The 16,923-nt window shown below is 43.4% G+C and overlaps 1 protein-coding gene across 2 annotated transcripts in view; it reads left to right on the top strand.

The window, feature by feature from the left end:
- Nucleotides 1-2,862: 2,862 nt before the first annotated feature.
- Sptlc2 (serine palmitoyltransferase, long chain base subunit 2) overlaps nt 2,863-16,923 on the top strand; it is an 82,884-nt gene continuing 68,823 nt past the window's right edge. Inside the window, 1 exon segment of one of the 2 annotated variants that reach the window (NM_001037097.3) lies at nt 2,863-3,088. In NM_001037097.3, the coding sequence (NP_001032174.1) occupies nt 2,963-3,088 (126 nt within the window). In that variant the 5' untranslated portion in view covers nt 2,863-2,962. 2 annotated transcript variants of the gene reach the window in all.

Genomic DNA, 16,923 nt, shown 5'->3' with positions numbered 1-16,923 from the left:
ACTGAAGGAAGAAGTGTAGGAATTGACCTCAAATGGGGAGTGAGGAAATCAGAGCTGTGTGAGCATGACTCCTTTGAGGCTAGTGTGAATAAGCAGCAGAACAAGACAAGAAGCTGCTGGTGTCCTGTCCTCAGGAGGAAGGGACAGGTTCTTCCCAGGATCCAGGCCAGGCCAACCTCTGCCCAGCTTTGTCCCTGTGCTGCTGTGAGTCCTCCCTCCACCCCCAGAACAAACTCCCCTGCTCATTCTGAGCCAGTTTTTAAGTCTTGCTCATCCTTCAAGGTCCAGCTAATTGCACATCTTCCATCCAAGCCTTATTTCCATTCTCTCAGCCCACTATCCAAGTGTCAATCAAACCTCTTAGCTTCTTCTTCACCCAGATTTCTGCCCTGAGCACCTCCACTGCCCATGGTAATCTGATCAGCTCCTGTCATCCACTGTCCCACTTTGGAACTCCTATTGCCTATTTCTTCTTCTCCTTCTCTTTCTCCTTCTTTAAAAGGTTGCCCTTTTATTTTATATAACTTCATATATGTCTTTTCAGGGCATCAAATTACCCGTAAAGATGCTTATGATCTGCCAGGTAGGTTCAGGCACTCAGATCTTCATTCTCTGGAAGAGCAGCCAAAACACTGAGCCATCTCTTTAGCCCCATATCTTGATTCTTGAATGTAAGCTTCATGAAGCGTTCACTTCTTCGTGTGTGCATGTGCATGAAAGTCAGATGTCAGTGTTAGGTGTCTTCCTCAATTGTTCCCTAGGTTTCCTCCTTCCTTCCTTCCTTCCTTCCTTCCTTCCTTCTTTCCTTCCTTCCTCTTCCTCCTCCTCTTCCTCTTCTTCCTCCTTCTCCTTTTTTTTGATTTTTCAAGAATGGGTTTCTCTGTGTAGCCTTGGCTGTTCTGGACTTGTTCTGTAGACTAGGCTGATTTTGAACTCACGGAGATCTACTTGCCTGCTTCTGCCTCCTGGGGGCTGGAATAAAAGGCATACACCACCATCACCCATCATCTCTGCCTTATTTTTGAGACAGGGTCTTTGACTGACATTGGAACTCACCAACTCAGTGAGGCCGGCTGGCCAGAGAACTCTAGGAATCCCCCTCATCTCTGTATCCCCAGGACTGGGTTTTTAAACTAGATGCTCAAAATCTGACTTTTCTTGTTTTCCTGGCAGCATTGCATTGATAAAGTTATCCCCCACCTCCTCATGTTTAAGACGGGACGCCTCAATCCCAGGCTGGCTTGGAACAGGTTATATACCTAAAGTTTATCTTGAACATCTATACTCCTGCCTCCACCTCGGGAGTGCTGAGATTGTATCGGTGCATTACTATGCTTAGCTTAAAGGCATACAGAGCTTTAAAAAAAAAATCCAACTTTTAAAAAGGAGATTTTATTTTATGTCTGTGAGTGTTTTGTTTGCATGTATGGATGTGTGCCAAGTTTGTGCCTGGGAAATCAGAATAAGGCTTTGGATCCTCTGACACTGGAGTTATAGAGAGCTGTGAGCCACCATGTGGGTGCTAAGAATCAAATCCAGGTCCTCTGTACAAGCTGTGAGTGCTCTTTACTGCTGAACCGCCTCTCCAGGCCCCGTATAGTTCTTTTTGATTCTCATGTTCACTTTGGGATCAGAAAGAAGGTTTGCGACTTGAAAGCTTTGCCCTTTCTCCACTTGCTGTTAAGAGTAGTCCTCTCCTAAACTGAGCGAAACAAATACCTTGCCCACGCATTTCTAAAGCTCCAGGGGAGTAGGGGTTGTGTGATGTAGGGATTCACACAAATGCATTCAGCAATTAATAATAACCAGCACTTAATGAATTCTTACTAATTGCCAGGTCCTACACAAAATACATTACATGCATTAACTCATTAGATTCTCTTACGGCAACTGTTATTATCCCCCTGAGCAGAGGAAAGAACGTAAGAGGTCACTCAGCTAGTAGGTGAGGCATCCAGGATTCAAACCTAGGCTGAGTCATGCTCTTAATTATGACACTAATTTTTTTATGGGTAACTAAAGGTCTCTGTAATGCTGTAATGTAGATCAATTTCTTTTCTTTTGCCACTGGTTTGGATTGGGTATTTTGATAGGTGTCCAGCGCTTTACTAATGTAATTCTTGCAAAGGAAGTCTACGAAGCAGGAAGAATTTTAAAAGAATTTGGCTCCTGAAGTAGTTAATTCCTCAAGTTTCAGTTATCACAAGATCTGGAACTAGATCAAGTCTCATGACTTTCAAGGAAAGTCTTCAAAGGAAATTGCCCTGGGAAAATCCGGATAGAAACGAGCGATGAGCACGCGAGGCATTAGCGTAGCTCACAGTGAAGAACGGTGAGAGGCTGTCAAAAAGGCTATTCTATTAGCACCCACAGAGGAATTTGCTAATGAAATGAGGGAGCTGCCTGTCTTGGGCTTGGATTCAATCCGAGAACCTCTCGGGAGGAAGGGCACAGAGGGCAACCACCACCTGTGCTGGAGAACCAGGAACCGGCTCTGGAGATGGGCTCCGCCCCTGTTTCTTTCTCCACACGCTAATTGGTTACTTCTTTTCGGGCTCCGCCTCCTTTCCAATCCGGACCATTAGGCAGCAAAGCTCCAACTACGATTTAGCTAGGGCTCCAATCAAATGCCCAGGTCTCGAGTTCCTCTGAAGAAGTCCCCTTGATGCCTGCAAGCCGCTTTTCTCTCGCTCTTGATTGGCCAGAAGCATCATAAGATCCGCCTCTCTTGCCTTTGGATTGGTCAATCGCCAATAGGCTCCGCCCCATGTTCCCTCCCGCTGCCGGGCTTCGGCGAGCCCAGGCTTTCCGAGTGGTCCCGCCCTCGCGTGACGGCCGGACCGGGAATTGGCAGCGGCGCTGCAGCCATTTCCGGTTTCGGAGAGGTGGGTGCGGTGCGGAGCGGGAGTTGGCGCCGCCGCCGCCTCCAGAGCCTGTCTTGCTGCCGGGTGCTGCCGGGAGGATGCGGCCGGAGCCAGGAGGCTGCTGCTGCCGCCGCCCGATGCGGGCGAACGGCTGCGTGAAAAACGGGGAAGTGAGGAACGGGTACTTGAGGAGCAGCACCGCCACCATCGCGGCTGCGGGCCAGGTACGATGGGACCGAGAGGCCGGGCGGGGTCCGGGCGGTGGGCCGGGACCCCGCGAGCCGATGCCCGGGCCGGGCGGGGGAGGACGCGCAGCCGCGCGGACCGGTCAGCGGCTGGTTGGCGGCTGGGCGCGGCTCAGGTGTGCTGAGCGACCGGGACCCGGCACTGACTGGGTCCCGGCACTGACTGGGCCTCCCCCTGTGCGGGAGGAAGACTCAAGGGCAGCGCGGGACTCAACAACTGTGTGGGGCTTCCTCACCATGAGGGGCTCCCCAGTTCTGTCCGCTTCTCCAGCTATTCGAGCCTTCCCAGTACTACTCGGCTCCACAGCGATGAGGGGCTCCCTGCCGTGTGGGACTCCTCAGGTTTACCTGGCTTCTTAGGTGTGCGGTGTTCGCTAGCTCTGCCCGGCTCTCCAGTCTCCACGGGCTCCTCAGCAACATGGGACTCCTTAAGTCTGCCCAGCTCCTTAGCTCTGAGGAGCTTCCCAGCATTTGCTGTTCTGAAGGGCCCTGGAGGCTGGGCTTCCTTTCCTGTCCCTGGTTCTTTCTCGTGTGGATCCCGCAAAAAATGCAGGCCGCTCCCAGTGGGAAGCGGAGGAAATCTTTCCCTCCTCGGAGTCCGGCGGTACCTTCTCTGTCCCTGCTCGCGTCCCCTCAAGCACATGCTTCCTGTAGAGTCTTGCAGCCCCGAAAAGGAAGATGACGTTCCGAGAAAGTTAGGCAGTGCAGTTGTGGAAGTACAGCCAGACAGCTTCTTCCTATCACAGTCTGGACTTCCTTTATGAGGAAAACCTTGACAGGGAACTTCCTCGGTTGTCTTGGATTAGGTAGGTGGCCCCTTCACCAAGCAATAGAGCTATCATGGAGGGCATTGCTTAATCCAGTGGTAAGTTGTCAAGTTATATTAATTATCTGATGTTGAATCATCATATCCATGAACTTCTAAACTACCTTACAGAATTCTGAATTCCTGACAATATTTTATTTGTTTGTTTCAAGACATGATTTCTTTGAGTAACAGCCCCGGCTGTTCTCCTCTGTAGACCAGGCTGACTTCCAACTTAGAGATCCTCCTACCTCTGCCTCCCCAAGTGCGACTAAGACCCCCACACCTGGTTTTCCTGACAGTATTTTTATTGATTGATTTTTCTCAGACAGGGTTTCTCTTTATAACCCTGGCTGTCCTGGAACTCACTCTGTAGACCAGGCTGGCCTCAAACTCGCAGACTTGTCTCTGCCTCCCAAGTGCTAGGATTCAAGGCACGGCTCCCTCCTGGCTCCTGGCAGTACTTTGTAAACCAGCCTTTCTATTATTTCTACTGACTCTTATACTGAAATGTGTTTTTAAAGACAGGCTTCTTAAAAAGGTGCAAGATTTGTGTTGCTAGAAGGTAGTACTGTGATAACTTTGAGTTTAACACTTAAAAGTACTGTGTAGATATTGGGAAGAATAGTTTTAAAAGTTGCTTGATCCCTTTACCAGGAGTGTGTTGTAGTTTTGATAGGACAGTGACCCCACTTTGGCTTCAACATAGATGATACTAAGCGATAGCAACCTGTCCCCTGCATCAGTAGCTCTGACAGACCTGTGAATCCTGTGGTATGAAAGTGTTATCTTCAAGTCAGGTTGAGTTAAGACGCTGGGGGAGAGTTGAAGGTTAGGATAGGAGTGCATAGAAAAGATTTGGCCTCCCTTGAATGTGTAAGGTGTTGACAAGTCAAAAGGTTGCTTTCGAAAAGGAATTGTGAGAGAGAAGCTACAATAAAAGTCAGTTGGCAGTCTGGGCTTGATGTCACTAGTTTATAATCCCAGCCCTCAGGCAGATGTGCATCTCTGAGCTCAGGCTGGCCTGGCCTGCATAGTGGGTTCTCGGACAGCCAGGACGATGAAGAGGGACCCTGCCTCCAAAAAAGGGGATGTGGGGAGGGTCAGTTGGTCAGGAGCTGTGGAAGAATACCGTTTTCCCAAGTGGTGTACCATGGCTAATGAGACAACACTGTAGAGGTATAGAATGTATCGGAGAGGTTGAATAACTGGAGCTAGAAGAGAACGGGCGAATGGGTGAGCAGGACCTTTATGAGGAAAAAGGAAGTCCAGACAAAGCTGGTCACGTATTAGAGGTGCTTTCTAACAACCCACTAGGGGTTACGTTCGGACTAAATAAATAGTAAGTCAAGTTCTGACCTCCTGGAATCCCAACAATTTATCATTTGTAGGCATGGTATTTCTTCAGAGGTTGCCAACTATTAAAATGAAATACCAAGTTATTAAAATATACAAAAAGCTGTGACTGTAGCTGGGTGTGGTGGCAAACACCTGTAATCCTAGCACTTAGAAAGTTGAGGCTGGAGGAGAGTTCAAAGCCAGTCTGAGCTGTATAGGTGAGCCCTCACCTGTGCTGCTTACATCCACCGGCTCTGTTAATCAATTTTGTTGAACATTTGCACTCAAGGCACAATGGCATTTGAAAGAATGTTCTAATGGAGTGCTTTAAGGGCTGCAATATCTTTTCAAGAAAACTATTTTTACAAATTATTTTAAAGCAGGTACTACATTTATGAGGAATAAAATCTCTTATGTTTATGAGAAAAAGAGAATATCTTAAAATAGTTCCCGAGGTTGGTTGTGTTAAATGTATGTGCTCCAACTCCTGCCTGTCTTTCCTTGCATCCTAAAGGGGGATTAAGTCAATTTTTTTTTCTGAAAATAACACAGTAAGATACAAATCAGGTATACAAGGGTCATGCTTTCACTAAAGTAATAACTATTATGTGGATGAAATGTAAAATTGCTTCCTCACATCATGTCTTAACATTGCTTTTTAATGCACAGGAAAGAAATTATAATGTGTAGGCTTTCTTCTCTAAGAGGAATCAGCTACTTCTGATACCTGTACACACTCACCAGGGTATATTTGAAGAGATTAATGCCTGTGTTAAAAGCAGCTCCTGGATGGGGCTGTTCGATGAGTAGATAATGTGGTAAGGAGGTATTACAAAACAGAGGTTACTGCTGTTCAGTGATGAAAGGTAGCCAGAGTTTCCACTAGAGGAGCAGCTGAATAATAAGGCTGTGAATTTCCCTCTGCCAGGAAAGGAGTCAGCCTTTATTTTGAAGGTAAAGGGTATCTTGTAGCCTGAAGAACATTTGGCCACATTAGAATTGGAAAGAACCTTCAAGATGTCTTTGTAAATCAGTCAGTCCTTTAAACTCTTTGCAAGACTTTCTTAAAGTTTCTTTCTGTTCCTGTTTATGGGATGCATGGATGGAGGAATGGATGGATTGATTGCTTCTGGGTCTCCTTTAGTTCAGTCTGGCCTTGAACTTTTATCTTGCTGTTTTCATCTCCAGGTGCTGGGAATTCCTATCAACTGACAGGATTCCTTTCTAAAAAAGACTTCCAGAGGGTTTGCGTCACATTTTCACAAGATGGCTGTGGAGTCATCTTAGTCACCAGGAGTTAGTTTTTGTGGATTTAACAGTTGACTAATAAGCATATGACATACTTGGTTGTGTGTGTAATTAGCACTTTTAAAAAGACCTTTTCTTGGGGTTGGGGATTTAGCTCAGTGGTAGAGCGCTTGCCTAGTAAGCGCAAGGCCCTGGGTTCTGTCTTCAGCTCCGGAAAAAAAAAAAGTTTGGAACATGACTTAATTCCATCTGAGGGTAATTTCTTGTTGTTTGGTTTTGTTTGTTTTGTTACTTTTCGAGTTTTTCTGTGAAGCCTTGACTATCCTGAACTCTGTAGACCAGGCTGGTCTCGAGCTCAGATTCTCGTCTCTACTTCCCAGGTGCTGGGATTAAAGGCACATGCCACCACCACCTGTTTGGGAGTAGTTTTGATGAGAAATTTAGAGGTATAAAAGGCTTCTATTTTCCACAATCAGTAGAATTCAATTACAAGGAGGCACTAAGCAATATACGTTAAATAGAAGTCAAGCATGGCAGAAACAAATGTAATGTCAGAAAGAGGCCAAATAACAAGGAAGGGTGGCTTACGTCTAGCTTTGTTTCCACTGAAGAGAAACTGAAAGAATTGGAATAGTAGTCATAATAGCCGTTTTGTATATTGGGTTTGGCAGGGTAAGACAACTTAGGTTTCAGGTCTTGCAGAAAAAAGAATGTAACTTCTGATAACTTGTGTGATTTTGTTTGTTTGTTTGTTTGTTTGTTTGTTTGTTTCAAATGTTCCAAGGGGAAGAACATTTGGTTTTTACTAGCCGAGTCTGAGAGATTCCAGTCATTTGTGGGACTCAAGAAGTCTCTTTAATACAAATTCTTAGGAAATTTTAAACCATTTGCTCCCTAAGGTAGTATTTAAAATGGGTGTTCAGGGACTTGTCATTTTTTTAGGTGGACTCAGGTACACTAGAAGTTTGTCCTGCTAAGCAAGAGAGCCTGTTGTTTGATTCAGTTATTGAAAGAAAGAAGCAGTGTTTATTGGTAGAATGGGCAATTGATAGTGTTTGCATACAGAGTGGGTGTGCCTTACTTGATTAAATGGTTTGTGGCCACAAGTCACTACCCTTCTGGGTAGTTTCTAAGGAGCTTCTATAATACAATTTGTGATTTGTGAATATTAAAGCCTTTTGCTCTTGACCCACTTAATCTCAGACATCTTATTTTATGTTCTGTATTCTCAAGACCTTTAATGAAGTTAAGGTAATTTTCCTTTTTTTAAAAAAATTGTTGCTCTTAGTGGATATTTGCTGAAAGATCTTGAAGCATTGGAACAATTGTTTTGTGTTCAGGTTTTGAAAAGTCAGTTAGTAGAAAAACATTAACATTGTATCTGTAATATTTTGATGAATGTGTACACATATATGTTGTATAATTTTTAAATCATGTTAAACATGCCTATCTCTTGGATCTTTTATCATTTCTTTTTTAAATATCTTTTTTTTATTTATTATATATAAGTAAACTGTAGCTGTCTTCAGACACACCAGAAGAGGGCATCAGCTCTCATTACAGATGGTTGTGAACCTCCATGTGGTTGCTGGGATTTGAACTCAGGACCTCTGGAAGAGCAATCAGTGCTCTTAGCCACTGAGCCATCTCTCCAGCCCTTATCATTTCTTTATGGTATTTCAAACAGGCTCAACGTTCCTATATAGTCAAGAATGACCTTAAACTTCTGCTCTTCCTGTTTCTTACCTCCCAAATGCTGGAATCACCAGTGTGTAGTGCCATGACGTTGGGAATCTAACCCAAGGCTTTACGAATTTTAAACAAGCACTCTAGCAAATGAGCCATGTCCCTAGCCCAAATGTGATGATCTTGAGTCAGTTTAAATAAGACTTTTGTTTCCTAGTTTGGAAACCCTAAACCAAACATTTCGGATTTTACTGTTTTTATTATACACATAAGAGGGATTCAGGAGATGTTATTTAAAGGGATGGTGGAGTAGTCTTTGAAATTATGGCACTGGTAAAGTATATAGAAGATGTCCTTAAGCTAGAAGAGGAGACACTAAGGTCATAAAAATTAAGAATCATAGTGCTCCTTGGAAAAGATATACACAGAGTTGCAGACCAGGCGTGCAAAGCACAATTGAGAAGAGATGGTTTGGAACAAGAAGAAGAAGAAAACTCTAGGTAAATGGTGACAGTTTCATTAAAGGAGGGTAAGCGATGCTTTCAGGCCGTGAGAAAGTATGAATAATAATAGTAATAGAGAGGACTGGGGGTGTGGCTTAGTGGTAGAGTGCTTGCCTAGCACACCCAAAGCTTAGGGTTCTATTCACTAGAACTGCGTAGAGCCTGAGTATGTGTGGTACAGCACAGGAATGGGAACAAGAGGACAGAGAAGCTTGAGTTTCATAGTCAGTTTGAGCCTGGACTTCATAAGACCCCATCCTTAAAAAAAGACATCTTTTACAAAGCACCTACTGTATGCTGGAGGATTGGGAGGAGAAATGTGAAATGCTGTCTTCAGGGTACAACACAGCCATTGCAAAGATGATCTTATAGCAGCTGCAACTGCCTTCATTGGGCCTATACAGGCCAGGTTTGGGTGGATAGGGAGGAGTTCAGGGGGTTTATATCTCCCTACTGAACTATTGGCTATTGATGGATTCTGGGGAAGGGGCTGTAGTTGCCTTCAATTGTGTATAAAATGCAGAGGCTAAACCTGTGACCACACAGGCTATCCTGGTTAAAATCAGAGCATTAACAAAAGACTTAAATGTGAGGAAAGTAAGAGAAGGTGGAAGACAAGAGGAAATAAAATGAATCACTGTATACATGTATAAACTTGTCAAATAAACTTAGTTGATTAAAAGGTTTAAAAAAATGAGAGAAGAACCTTTCTAGGTAAATAGTGCCCTCATTTTGCAAATAAGAATACTAAAGTCCAGTGTTCACTTCGGCAGCACATATACTAAAATTGGAAAGAATACTAAAGTCCATACCTTTAAGTTACTGAGTTGGGAGAGTCTTGGTGGTATTTAATTTGTCTGACTCTATCAGAACATTGAATTCAGAATTCATTAGGAGGAGCCGGAGAGATGGCTCAGCTATTAAGAGTACTGGATACCCTTCCAGAGAGCCTTGGGTTCAATTCCCAGCACCCACATGATAATTCAGTACTCATTAGAAGTTTTTGGAACATTAAATTAGATATTGAGAATTGGTTAAAGAGGGATGAGTGGTAGTTGAAGCAATGGCGTTGGTAAAGTATGTAGAAGAGGGAATAATTAAGCTAGAAGACAAGGCACCAAAGATAGAATACTAGATAGCCAAAATGCTTCTCAGATAACACACATGCAACACAGACAGAGCTTTGAATGTACAAGAACACAATTGGGAAGAGAAAAGTCCATGAAAACGGAGGCTGGCCTTTTCTTGGAATTTTACTGAAGTGCACAAGCCTTTCCTACAGCATACCACACATACTAGAGAGAATAGTGTGAGCCTTTGTGTAAATCACACAAGCTATGCCAAAGCTGGTCATGGTTTTATCAGCAGGAAACACTTGCAAAGTTCTGATCATATCTCCTTTTATCAGATAAACTATCTAATATTTGGCAGTATCTATCCCATGTGAAATGGACTGAGAGTAGCTTCCAGGACTTACTGGAAAACACCATTTGACCTCACACCAGTGAGAATGGCTAAGATCAAAAACTCAGGGGACAACAGATGCTGGCGAGGATGTGGAGAAAGAGGAACACTCCTCCATTGTTGGTGGGATTGCAAACTGGTACAACCATTCTGGAAATCAGTCTGGAGGATCCTCAGAAAATTGGACATTGAACTGCCTGAGGATCCAGCTATACCTCTCTTGGGCATATACCCAAAAGATGCCCCAACATATAAAAAAGACACGTGCTCCACTATGTTCATCGCAGCCTTATTTATAATAGCCAGAAGCTGGAAAGAACCCAGATGCCCTTCAACAGAGGAATGGATACAGAAAATGTGGTACATCTACACAATGGAATATTACTCAGCTATCAAAAACAACGACTTTATGAAATTCGTAGGCAAATGGCTGGAACTGGAAAATATCATCCTGAGTGAGCTAACCCAAACACAGAAAGACATACATGGTATGCACTCACTGATAAGTGGCTATTAGCCCAAATGCTTGAATTACCCTAAATGCCTAGAACAAATGAAACTCAAGACAGATGATCAAAATGTGAATGGTTCACTCCTTCTTTAAAAGGGGAACAAGAATACCCTTGGCAGGGAAGAGAGAGGCAAAGATTAAAACAGAGACTGAAGGAACACCCATTCAGAGTCTGCCCCACATGTGGCCCATACATATACAGCCATCCAATTAGACAAGATGGATGAAGCAAAGAAGTGCAGACTGACAGGAGCCGGATGTAGATCGCTCCTGAGAGACACAGCCAGAATACAGCAAATACAGAGGCGAATACCAGCAGCAAACCACTGAACTGAGAATAGGACCCCCGTTGAAGGAATCAGAGAAAGAACTGGAAGAGCTTGAAGGGGTCGAGACCCCATATGTACAACAATGCCAAGCAACCAGAGCTTCCAGGGACTAAGCCACTAACTAAAGACTATACATGGACTGACCCTGGACTCTGACCTCATAGGTAGCAATGAATATCCTAGTAAGAGCACCAGTGGAAGGGGAAGCCCTGGGTCCTGCTAAGACTGAACCCCCAGTGAACTAGACTGGTGGGAGGGGGACACCGATAAGAAAGGGGAGGGGGGAGGGGGATGTTTGCCCGGAAACTGGGAAAGGGAATAACACTCGAAATGTATATAAGAAATACTCAAGTTAATAATAAAAAAAAAACAAAACACCATTTGACATGATTTTTATTATCCTACCATAAACCCATGACAGAGGCCTTCAGCTTTATATGGACTGAAAGGTGTCCATTGAGAGGCACACTGTGTTAGTTACTTCTCTCACAGCTGGGACAGAATACCAGACAGAAGCAGCTTCAGGGGTGCAGTCCATCATGGTGGTGAAAGCGTCATGGAACAGTTCCATGCAGTCAGAAGTGTGTGGCAGGAACATGCTGACCTTGTGGCTTCGGACAGGGAAGCACAGAACTCTAGATTAGGGTCAGGCTCAGTAGTAACCTTCAAGGCCTACTCCCAGTGACTGATTGCTACCAGCTGGGGTTCTGGTCCCAAAGGTTCCACCACAGCACCGCCAGCTTGGGACCAAGTGTTCAACAGTATGATCTTGTGAGGATATTTGAATCTTATATTTCCCTAGCTTGCTACCCATGCTGTAGCAGTTTCTGTCTGAGTCAAGCATTAGTGTCACAGACAGGCTCTGGAGGCCAAGCAAATGCATCTCTGCCACATATCCTGTTCTTTATCTCAGCTCCCACACATCTCCATGTGCCAATCTTGTCACATCAACCTCTTTGCTTAGCTAGTTAAGTGTGGCAGCCTGTGTCCATTTTTCTTTACTGAGAACACTTTTTGATGTGTGGGGTGGACTCCTATGGCCACATCTGTGATTTGAGCTTATTTCCTTGGTCATAATGTTAGCATAATGTTACCAAAAGGAGCCCAACAACCCTTTTCAAAGAGATTGGAGTTTCTTTGTGTAGCTTTGGCTATCCTAGAACTAGCTTTGTAGAGGAGGCTGGCTCTGAACTTACAGAGATCCTCCTATCTGTTCTTCAAGTGCTGGGATCAAAGGAGTGAGCCATCACCACTTGGCAGAGATTGGAGTTTCTGATGAGAGGGCCTGAAAGGTAGCAAACTGCCCAGAGAAAGGGTTGGAAAACTCTGCTGCTGAGGCCTGGGACCTTGCTGCCTTATGCCTTTCAAAGTCAATTGTCCTCATCAGTACATACCACCATCCTTTCAGTCACCTTTTCGTTTAGTTTAGCTAGAGCCCTCTTCATTACTCTCAACTGAAGTGTTACACACAGTTTCTCTATTAAAAGCTCTTACACTTTTCTGTACATTGCATTGTACTGTTGCAATGTACATTCTGTACATTTCTGTACTGTTGCATTGGTATACCCTGTGAACTCTTTAGGGCTTCAAGAGTGTGCGTGTACATGTGTTTGTCACTTCAACCAACTTCACCCAAACTAGAGTCACCTGGGAGAAGGGAGCCTAAATTGAGAAAACACCTCAGATTGGCCTGCAAGCTTGTCAGTGTGCATTTTCTTTTTTTTTTTTTTTTTTTTTTTTGTTGTTTTTTTGTTTTTGTTTTTTTTTTTTTTTTCTTTTTTTTGGAGCTGGGGACCGAACCCAGGGCCTTGCGCTTGCTAGGCAAGTGCTCTACCACTGAGCTAAATCCCCAACCCCCATTTTCTTTATTGTTGATGAATGTGGGGGAACCCTGTTCACAGTGGGTGATGTCACCACTGGGCAGGTGGTCCTGAGAGGTATAAGGAAGGTAGCTGAGAGGGAAGGAGGCCTGTGACTGGGATGTAATATGAATAAGAAAAGAAATAATTTATTGAAAAATAAATAAATAAATTATTGGGGGGGGTAGCTGATTCAAGCAGGAGTAGAGTTTGGGTTTCTTCCCTGACTTCAAATTATGGGGAACAAATTCAAAACCACCCTAAACAAGATTAACTCTTCTATGACAAGAAAAATTTCATAAAACAAAGAAATATCAATAGATTATTTAATACATGCTTTTGGGGAAATTGACTATTTAAGGAAAAGGAGATCTAGCTAGGGCTTTTCTTTATGCCACGCTGTGGCAGACACAACTAACTGCTCTGCAAGATGGAGTCTCCCTATTAGCAGTCAGTCTCAGGTTCTCAGTGTCACCTGACAACACAAGTAGTCTGAATTCGCAAGTTTCTCTTGTAGTAGAGGTCTCAGATGTGCTGACTTCAGGCCTGTGAGAAGTGAGGTGTGCATTCTCTGCTGTCCTGGTTCTCTCTGCCTGTGTGGACTGTCCTGCAGCTGAGGTCAGCCTGCTAAAAGAAAGCAAGAAGAGAGCTTTACGGGTGCTGGAGATCAGAATTAGACATTTATAGTGCAAAGCAAACATTTCAATAACAGATACATTTAACTTTTTTTTAGTGTTTTCAAAACTGCAAATGTTTTTGTATGTCAAAGCTTCTCCTAGAAACTTGAGACTGAACTAACTATAGCTTCTAACCTATATTTCAAATACTGTACTTTGTAGTTGGTGGTAGAAATAAGAGTTAGTCTTGTTTTAAGAATTTTACAGGGTGGATCTAGGGATATAGTTCTTGTCTGGTGTGCACCAATCCCTGGCTTTGATCCCCGGCATTCTATAAAAAGTAGTATAGTGTAACGAGCTTAGATTCTCAGTGCTCAGGAGATAGAGTCAAGAGGATTAAAAGTTGAAGTCATACTTGGCTACAGAGCGAATTTTTTTTAAAGATTTATTTTATGTATATATGAGACAGGGATTCTCTGTGTATCCCTGGCTGTCCTATAGACTAAGCTGGCCTTGAACTGGCAGAGATCCACCTGCCTCTCTGTCTTCTGAGTTCTGGGATTAAAAATGTGCACTGCCATCACAATTGGCTTCAGCTGCTGTTTTAACTTTTATTTATGTACATGTGTTTGTATCTGTGTGAATCAGCTACTTATATGCTCGTGTCTGTGTGAACCAGAAGAGGGTATTGGGTTCCCTGAAGCTAGAGTTAGAGGTAGGTATGAGCCACCTGAGTGAGGGTGCTGAGAATTGAACTTGAATCCTCTGCAAGAGCAGTAAGCACTCTTAGTTACTGAACTCTCTCCGGCCCTGGTATAGAAATTTCACACAATCGAATTTAATCAGGTTTGGGAAAATGACTCAGTGGGGAAAGTGCTTGCTATGTAGGCATGAGGACCTGAGTTTGGATGCCAAGACTACATAAAAGCTGGACTTAACGCCTGAGTTTGTAATCCCAACATGGGGGAAATTCTGGGGAAGCAGAGACAGGAGGATCCTGGGGCTTGCTGGTCTAGGTTAGCTGAATTGGTAAACCCCAGGTTTAGTGAGAGACCCTGTCTCAAAAAGTTAGGTATAGAACAATTAGGAAGACATATGACATCAAGCTCTGGCCTCTGTATCCACATACGTGCATATGCACTAGTCACAGTCACAGACACACACACACACACACACACACACACACACACACACACACACACACTTATACATGTATGTGCAGAGAAGAATTTTAACCCTTACTTTGTAGCTTGTGCATTGGTGGTTTTAGAGGAAGACCACCACTATATAGTATAGTTCAAGATTATAAAGATTAATTTTTTAACATGCTACAAATTAAAACATTTTTTTGATTTGCAGTTAGATATATTTAATAATGAAGGATTGTTTTTATAGTATGTTGTCAGGTAGGAAATCTATTTTTAATATAATTAATATTTTTGAGACATGATCTGTCTATGTAGTCCTGGCTGTCCTGGAACTACCATGTAGACTAGGCTGGACTCACAGAGATCCTGCCTCTACCTCCTGAGTGCTAGGATGAAAGGTGTGGGCAATCACTTCTCCATCAGGGACCTATTTTATTCGTTTGCATACCAAACCATTTTAATTTATAAAAAAGCAATTCATTCTCCAGTAGTTTGAAATGCCACTGCTATTATTGATCCAATTCTGTATTCTTTTTTACTAGGTTTTCTGTTCTATTTCCCCATTAACCCTATGCCCATATTACTATAAATCTTTAGTTGCTCTTATTTGATATGATTCCTTCTATTCCTTTATCTTCAAGATCACCTTTGTTCTTGTTTTCCTACATAGGTTATAAGATCAACTTGTTGAGAAAAATTAAGGTTTTCAGTAGAATATTCATGTCAAGAAGTATGCGTTTGACAACTAGTTTGGGAGCACTTTTCAGTCTGTCACACATGAGACACACTGTTTAGTAATTAGTTACTGCTCTATTGTTGTAAAAAAGACACCACAATTAAGAAAACTGGGCCTCACTGTACTGCCCAGTCAAGGCATGGGGCCCACTCTCCCAAGTACTGCAGCCAGTAAGGGGCTGGGCCAGCTTTCCCACTCTCACACCCTTAGAGTCTGTCTCTTTGTCCCAGGGCCAGCTCCACTGTGTTGCCCAGGTGAGGTACAGGGAGTACTATCCCCAGTTGAAGGGACAAGACTAGCTCTCTTGGCTCTCATGCCTGGGGTGAGGGTTGAGGTGGGGGGGCGGGGTAAGCTGGTCTTTCCCTTCACCAGCTGCAGCACTGGGACCTTGCATCTGGCCTTGGTGGCAGTCCTGATTTTAAAGAACAGAAATGTGTGGGGTTTCCTTACTGCAGAAGGCATGATTACAGTTCAACACTTTGTGGATTGCTGAAGAGTAATGGGTGCATGTATTGGACATTAGGTTTATTTATTTTGTTATGAGAGGGAGGGAGGGAGGGAGGGAGGAAGGGAGGTAGAGAGAGAGAGAGAAAGAGAGAGAGAGAGAGAGAGAGAGAGAGAGAGAGAGAGAGAATGTGTGTTTGTTTGGTTTGTTTGTATCTATGATCATTAGAATAATTTTAACGAACACCAAGGTACACTTGCTTCAACAGGAATATTGTTGTTAAGGAAATACAAAAGGAAACAAAAGGGAAAATTCTCCTATGCCCCCAGTTAATACTATAACTATAACACCAACATAAAACACAGTACAAGACAAAGGAAAAGAGAAAACAAAGAAACAAGCTACTTTGTCCATAGCCTTCTTGCTATCAACTATTCCCGTGAAGTAACTGAAAAGGCAATCTTAGGGCCTGGAGAGATGGCTCAGTGGTTCAGAGCACTAGCTTTTCTTCCAGAGGACCTGGGTTTGATGCTCAGCACCCACAAGGCAGGTTACAGTTGTCTATGACTCCAGTTCCAAGGGATCCAATGCCCTGTTCTTGCCTCTACAGGCAACAGACAAGCAAGTGGTGCACAGATACTCATGCAGGCAAAACACTCACACCCGTAAAATTTAAAGACATAAGAAAAAGAAAAGGTACCCTTAACCAAAGCAATAATGAAACAAACAAAAGATAAACCATGCACACATATGTATATACACATACATATATGTCATGTGTGTATGCAAATATATGTATATACCATACATATATGTATACATACACATATATGTGTGTTTGCATGCACACATGTATGTGTATACATATGTATGTATGTAAAACTGCCTAGAAAGAGACATAAGAAATCAGGATAATGAGGCTGGTAAGATAGTTAATTCAGTGGTTAAGCATACTGGCTGCTCCAAAGGACCTGAGTTTATTAAATTTCACAGTTCATGAAAGTCCAGTCCCAGGGAAGCTGACGTCCTCTTCTGACCTCTGAGAGCACTAGGCACACAGATGATATGAAGATATATATTCGGTCAAAACACTCATACACTGAATAAAATTTTAAAGAGAGAAAG

The sequence above is a fragment of the Rattus norvegicus genome, chromosome 6, assembly GCF_021556685.1.
Source record: "Rattus norvegicus strain SHRSP/BbbUtx chromosome 6, alternate assembly SHRSP_T2T, whole genome shotgun sequence".
In the NCBI taxonomy this organism is placed as follows: Eukaryota; Metazoa; Chordata; class Mammalia; order Rodentia; family Muridae; genus Rattus; species Rattus norvegicus.
This window is presented reverse-complemented; position numbering and strand designations above follow the sequence as displayed.